At 39.8% G+C, this 7,500-nt stretch overlaps 2 protein-coding genes across 2 annotated transcripts in view; both read right to left on the bottom strand.

Moving 5' to 3' along the window:
* Positions 1-3,654, bottom strand: part of LOC138059290 (uncharacterized) — a 10,383-nt gene extending 6,729 nt beyond the window's left edge. Inside the window, exons 1-3 of the mRNA XM_068904859.1 lie at positions 3,528-3,654; positions 1,186-1,450; positions 659-853 (exon numbers count right to left, since the gene is read on the bottom strand). Of these exons, the coding sequence (XP_068760960.1) occupies positions 659-853; positions 1,186-1,450; positions 3,528-3,647 (580 nt within the window). The 5' untranslated portion in view covers positions 3,648-3,654. The remainder of the gene's footprint in view (positions 1-658; positions 854-1,185; positions 1,451-3,527) is intronic.
* An 868-nt stretch (positions 3,655-4,522) lies between these two features.
* Positions 4,523-7,500, bottom strand: part of LOC138059289 (WD repeat domain phosphoinositide-interacting protein 3-like) — a 13,171-nt gene continuing 10,193 nt past the window's right edge. Inside the window, exon 10 of the mRNA XM_068904858.1 lies at positions 4,523-7,050. Within this exon, the coding sequence (XP_068760959.1) occupies positions 6,947-7,050 (104 nt within the window). The 3' untranslated portion in view covers positions 4,523-6,946. The remainder of the gene's footprint in view (positions 7,051-7,500) is intronic.

Here is a 7,500-nt window from a genome sequence, read left to right as displayed (position 1 = left end):
TCAAGACACCGCGCTCTTAAAAAACATTTCTTTAAGTCTCCCATAGAATATCGCTGCTGAAGAATTATTAGGCCTAAGCTAGATTAATAATTAAAGCCTAAGGTTTGATTTTAAAATGGTTTAGCTTAATCATGAAGTTTGGAAACCGACCTTTTGCAGTGTTTAATATTGTTTGTTGCCGAGTGATAACACAGCATTATCAGAGTCTTATCAAATTAAGAATTAACGATAATAGTTAATTCAAGGTAGAGAATGGGTTGTACAGAAAGCGTGCGATTCTCCCCTCGGCTCGCTTGCGTGACTAAACCGGGTGGTTCGACTGAAGGGACTGCTCCAATTTTCCCAATAAAGTTTCTAGCGAAATCTGGTACATGTAGTCAGTCACGTGAGCGTACGTCCCTTGTCCACTTATTTATCATAATTATTATAATCATTTCTGATTTGATATTATTCAAATCTTCGTTTTAATAGCGTGTTTCAGGCTCCCAGATGGTCGGGAAAACGAAAACAGCTGCGTGTGAAAAACGACACGAAGTTGTTTTCCGGTTTCAGTTCCCGACTATCCAGTGACTATCTGGGAGCCTGGAACAGGCTATCGTTTCAAACGATGGATGTTCATACAGTCTTACACTTGAATTTCTAGCATTAAATAACTAACCTGCATTGCGCATATCGCATTCACAAGCGTGTTTACACTCGACGTCTCGCCGAAGTACACCGTAATTCTCACACTTCGTCAAGTTGGAACTGGGTATGATGATGGAGCAGCTTCTCGTCTGTTCCATAACAGGGCCATCGTGATCACAGCACGCTGCGTTACAGTCATGCATATTTGTCCAATTTTGCCACTTGACTGTGAAATGGATAAATAAAAATACCCAGGGCATTCAGAAGGAAATTCTATTTTATATGTGTTCGGTTTGAAAAAGGGGCTCGTATGATAGTGATAGTGATTGGAGTGAATCACTAACACGTAGACTTGTGAGCAGGCACAATGACACACATTCAAGTGACTAATTTAATAAAAAGTAGAGAATTTATGTGATCTCGGCAGTCCATTTGTTCACCTGAATCTATCGCAACAAGCCATTAGGATTAAAATACAAAAAAAGTGAAATGGTGCAAATTCAAAGTGATATTTGTCAAAGTAGGAGTAAAAATTCAAACAACGCCTTACACTCCTACCGTAAGACGTAGGCACAGAAACAGAAGAAAGATGAGAGGCCATCGGTGTTAGGGAGGTAATGGTTCCATCCTGAACCCCACCGCCCCCAGCCATGGTGGATTGCGACCATGATGATGGCGGAGAAAGAGAATTTGTCATCATTCCACTTGAAATTGATGATGTTGTAATAGCATTTGGAGTTGGAGAGACTGAGGTGTTCATTGACATTGTACTGCTGACAAATGCCAGAAGTGTGACGACTGGTAGGGTCTCAGGTATGTACATCTGCAAGATTACATAAACCAAATATTCTTTATTTAACTTGGTACTTTAATTTATAGTTTATACCCCTGGTAATCAGTTTTTCATTTATTTAACACTGAAAAGGTTTTAAAATATTGTTAAGGATTTTATGCAATTTTTGGGACTGCTTGAAAAATCTTAAGATGTATTCAGTTTGTAAGTATCAGAAAGGTTTTATTAAGGACTGAAAATTGATACGATGGATTCGTTAATATTTTGACTCTCCGAAAATTTTATCTGGCTTTTTCCGCGAGGAAAACTTTACTATCTTGTTATCAGTTAATTGAAGATATAAGACAAGAAGGCCGACCACAGTCGAAGACTCTTTTTTCTTTAGCTTCTACCGTAACTCACGGCAGGGGTGGCGTTACTCCTATCCCGTCGCATGCACAACTTGTCCCTAATTATACTGGTACTCATTTTACCACCCACTCCTCCCCTCCCCGACAAATGGATGAAAAGCTGACTGAACCTTTGGAAGGAATGAGCTGGGATTTGGTGAACCCGGAGCTTTGAGATGCAGTTCGCTAGCGATATTCACTTCACTACGCGATCTCTCTAGTAAGTTAATTCCATGCGATGTAATTTCGATTAGTATAAATACACAGGTGATTATACAAAATCGCGCGCTCTCATTGGCTCGCTATCTCGGATTATCAGCCGATAATCACCTCGACGGACAAAATGGCTGCCAGTAGTCGTTTTGCCACTGTAAGTGAAGATGATTTCGCGTTGAAATGTTTTTTTTTCTCTTTTTTGAAATAATCACCTGTGTATCTATACTAAAACAGTTATTCGCCTCAGGCTCAGTGATTATTGGTGAATATTCACCTCGACTTCGTCTCGGTGAATATTCACCGATAATCACTTCGCCTTCGGGGAATAATTAAATATTTGTCAAAAGGTGGAAATATCCAGAGGTGAAGTTTTTGTCTAAAATGTTTCCTTTCTTCCCCATAACAATTTTTCCACTCCCTCTAGTGTTAAATTGGTGGAGTAAAGTACAATTTTGAGATAAAATATCCACTCTTACTTTCCCTAGCCCGCTCGATGTGGTAACTGAGCATTTCTGTGTACGTGACAATATTTAGAATGAGAGGACTGAAGGCTTTTTTAAAATCTGTACCCTGGCCAGAACAATTGTTCTATTCACTACTTGCACAATCCCATAATGGGGGGCTCTTTAATGAAAACAGTATGAGTTAATTTCTCCTTGGGCTGTATCGTACTTTAGTGAACTGGTATCCATTGTTTTAATGCAAATAACCCCTCAAAATGAGCTGTATTATGGGATTTGTGCAAGTAGCGAATACTCCGTGTTTTGATAATCAGTCCTTGTTTCATACCTTGTCCGCAGTCCACGTTTTGTACCTCCGCGTTTTATACCCGGTCCGGAATCCGGGGCGGTAGTTCACGTTTTCTAATGACTGGGACGTGGTTTACGGTGTAGAAGATATTGCGTATTTGCTCATTTCCTCGCGATAATTTAAGACTGATTTTCCTGTAGTCTAACATGTTCAATAGATCTAATTAACTTTTAGACGATCCGAATTAATTATTGACGAAAAGTTTCTAAAACTAACAACTCCTTCAGCAGTTCAATATATGACTCATTTCATATATCATTTCATCCTTCAAAACTGCTGGTAAGTTGGATTTAGTTATCTTTTCAGCAAAGTTATCTAGAGAATTTTGACAAATTATCCTCTTTACTTGGGATTTAGGGGTTCACCTCATGTGTTATTTTGACGCAAATGGGTTCTGAGATGCAATTTGCGAAGTCTATGTTAAATTTCACTGATGTATCCACCGCTAAGTCCATTCCTTATTTTGGTGAAATTAGTCTTGCATTTACTTTTACCGAGGCAACTTCCGTGTACTGAATTCTTGATTTCATCTGTTGAAGGTTTTTTAAGATGAAAAGGACTCTTGGTTTTCGCCTTTAGTTTTCACGGAAAGCCAAAGACGCCTTTTTGTGGTAGGGTACATCTTACAGGGTTAATTAGGGGCCAAATTCTAAGGTAATCTATAGTTTCAAATCTCCACACACAAATATTACCTTTGAAAAGATGATGCTGCAATAATGTCCTTCTTGGAACAGGCGCCACCACTTGAGGATTAAAGTCAAATTGTGTTTCGCATTTGTTATCTTTGAAACCATGGCAACTAAAACAAACATTTATTTAATATAAAAGGAACGCCCTAAATGCACTGTTCGACAGAATGTGAATTGTTGTCAAATGCGGAATAATGACGAAGATAGCAAATCTTGTTTATTCAGAGGAAAGCACATCATATATATTTAGATATTCCCTTCAACAATCGCAGCAAAACATTCGGCGCAGGCAACAAATGCGGAATTGTATCCCGGTCGAAATACAATTATACTTGATCACGTGACCAAGCAAAAGATTTCCGTTTCACCTGTCCGCAATAAAACGACTGAAAAGGACGGACCAAGTGGGACCTGGGATTCCGCATGCGTGAAAGCAGCCTTGTTCCCTGAAAATACATGGACATTTGGCTGGAGAACACGCAATCGATCTACAAGATGAATGAATGTTATGTTTAACCGAAGGCATTAAACCGCAAACGTCGAAAACAGCACATTCAACAGCATGAGAAGGTTATCCGCCGCAATGGTGAAATGAAATGAAACACAGGGTCACATTTACCTTGCTTTGCGTAAATAAGAATACATTACAGGGACGACGTTAACTTTCGCTGGTAGTGGTCGTTTTAAATTGATTTAAGAGAAGTCTCGAGTGCAGTAAAACTGAAAAACTGCTGATCATGGGACCCCGTGCAAGCAAAAATACAGTTAACAATAAAATAAGGTAAAAGAGAGGAAAAGAAAAATTGTCAAGACCACTGCACAGCCAATTATGATATTATTTAGGTTTCAAAAAATTTAGTCATCTCCTTTCAAAACTAACAATGTTCTAAATTAAAAAGGTGGAAACAACCCAATAACGATATCGAAAGACCCACAGGTCGCCTTATTTGTTACTAAAATAGTCCGCGGATAGAACTGAAAATTCTCATTTACACAAGTTTTTTTTTTTAATTCTAAAAAATATATTTTTAATTACAATGCTATGTTTTACATATCATTAAATTCATACTCAAGGGTGCTGAAGCACAGACGACGCCGGTAAGAACGCGAACGACACAAAACCAGTAGGTCTGGTGCAAAGTACCGTCCGCAGGCCGATTCGTTTTACGTTTCTCTGATGGCCTCGTCCTGACAACATCAAATTTGAGGTCATGCGGAGGATGTGAGACCTCGACGATAAATTGCCTATTTCACCTCTGTTCCAAACCGCTTCAACCAACTTTAGTCCTGGAAAGTTGGTACCCATTTTCTATGATATGGCGAAGATATTAAAACAATGCGCATTCTCTTCCCCAAAGAGTCCGCGTTTCTTTTTGTCAGCGACAAGAACAGGAATTCTGGCAACAGCCAAAGCAGGAAGTCCGCGAACCATGGATTTCCGGCTCTTCTGCGCATTCTCAGAAATTTGAAACGTTAACGGTCGTCAACCGTTACAACAATACACCATTACTGCGACTGCGCGTATTTTTGGCTGTGGCCAGAGTCCGTGTTCTTGGCCGCGCTGACCAAAAGAAAAGCGGTCTCTGAATAAATGCGAAGATCTATTTAAAAAAGACGTGTTCGCGACGTCGTCGTCTCTTTGCTTAAGCTCTCTGTTTGTGTGCTCAGTGGACGTTGATTCAATCTGTTTGGATTCAAGGGATTGTACCTCGTCTAGAGGCGAGTCTTCCGAGCAAGGTAAGGGCTAACCTTCCTAAAAGAGAACCTCCACTCCAGGAAAGAAAAAGAAACGAAAACAAAGAAAGTTTCTGCCTCCCAAGTAAATGAATTTCAGAATCGTTTATTTTTGTTTTTAAATTTCCCGGGTGACACAGTCTTGAATAACTGTGACGGGATACGGGGGTGGGTTATTGTTAATATACAAAAGGTCTTTTTCTCTGAAAAATTGAGCGATCGTAAATGTCACAGTTATTCAAAATGGTGGCCCCTGGGAAATTTGGAGGTGAAAAATGAGGGCTAATAAAATCTAGAAATTTTTCCTGATACACACGCCCTTTTTCAAAGACTTTCCAACAAATTACTTCCTTCGGTTGAAGTTATTCTTTTGTAGGAGTGGAGGTTCCACGTCAACTACTGAATTAATGGTTAGCGCAAACCATGCTTTGCGGAGCAACTTTGCTCAGAAAGATACCAACGCGCTTTTTTTTTGGTTTCGGAAAATTTACAACAACTTTAAAGTTCTTATTTTCTTTAGCCAGACACGTGTACAGTTTACCGCTGGTAAATACGACACGTGACGTGTGTATACACCTCCTCGTGTTACAGCTGGAAATACAATTACTAATTACAGTTTAACTTCAACCATAAAGCAAACTATGAGCCCCAAGCATGTGCAATAGGTTTCAAAAAGCAGATATTAAAAATCATAATTGTCTTGGAGAGCCTCAAGATAAAACGATGTTTCAAAGTTAGGGGACATTCTCATGATAGAAAAATCGAGTAGGAACCGACAAGAGAACTCGCGCCCACGCATTTGGAAATCGCCCCTCCCCCACCCTATAGTTTTCTCATTGTTGTGCTTGTCTGTTACTGAGGTATCTTCTCACGGTCTAGACAATACTGTACACTGATGCGCCGTATTCCATCGCAGATCGATAGTTGTAGTTATTGACTTCTCATCATAGGAACCAATCTAACGGGATGTCTCAACAAGCAGAAGCCAAGTCTATTGACAACAAACAAACACATAAACGAGAGAAATCCAAGCAGAAATGGAAAAGTTCCGCAAGAAAGATTTAAGTCCTCACAGTGATTTCTGTACGTGTCCGGCACGTAACGAGACGAAAGAAGAAGAGGCAGCATTTTTGTTTCTTTTGTAAATGCCGAAGAAATATGGGTAGAAATAAGTTAAACGATGACAGCAATTATTCTCGGGTGAAGCCTAAAGGTAATTTCGCGAATTAGGGAAATGTTTGAAGAGATTAAGTCGGAACGAGTAGAAGACCGATCTTTTTTTAAAACCGAAAACGGAAAACTAATAAAATCTATAATTCAACAGAAAGATTTGCATTGCTTGTTTTTTCCCATACATGATTTAGCGCTAAGTCTAGAATTAAAAATTCCATTTACGTCTCTTTATTGTCATCGAAACTCCGTTCATTTATGCAGTTGCCAATCCCCTTTTCAGTTTTATTGAACCTAATCCAACTATTTTCGATATTCACTCTCGATCCCCTTCTCGTTTAGAACACGACTGATACTGTACCTTTCAAGATCAGTTATGATTGGTTATGGCGGGATTTTCTCTACCTACATGTATCAGCATTTATGACACGTTAAGTGTAAAAACTAACTGTCATTCGCTGTGGACCTGATGGGTGATTGGATTGTTTACTCAGCCCAAAGTTGGCTGGACGATTAACTCAGTCCCCGTCAGTCATCTGTAAAAATTGCGCGTATGCATCACGAGAACACTCTCCTTTCGAATTGAACGCAAATTTGTAGTAACTTCCATCTGCACAGACGGCTGGAGAGAAACAAACAATAATAACAAAAAAGAAGAAGTTAGGAAAATGTTAAGCTGCATGTTGTAAGTCAGCGGTCAATAGGTAAGCACGTTATTTAACGAGGGAAGCACCTAATCCTTGGTTTTCATCCACGTGATGAGACAGCCATGTTGGTGTACAAAACAATAGAAAATGGTTCCACAAGTTTTTGCATAATAACAGAGTCAAATTCCCAAAAGACATTTTACAGCATCGTTCTGCACATTAACATGGCCGCCGTGAGGTCATACGCAAGCCACCGGTGCAACCGGTGGCTCAGTTGGTTGAGCACCGGGCTGTCACGCGGGAGGTCGTGAGTTCAACTCCGGCCGGACCGACACTCAGGGTCTTTAAATAACTGAGGAGTAAGTGCTGCCTTTGTAATTACATCTGCAAATGGTTAGACTCTCTAGTCTTCTCGGATAAGGACG

Source organism: Montipora capricornis, chromosome 8 (genome assembly GCF_036669925.1).
Source record: "Montipora capricornis isolate CH-2021 chromosome 8, ASM3666992v2, whole genome shotgun sequence".
NCBI lineage: Eukaryota > Metazoa > Cnidaria > Anthozoa > Scleractinia > Acroporidae > Montipora > Montipora capricornis.
This window is presented reverse-complemented; position numbering and strand designations above follow the sequence as displayed.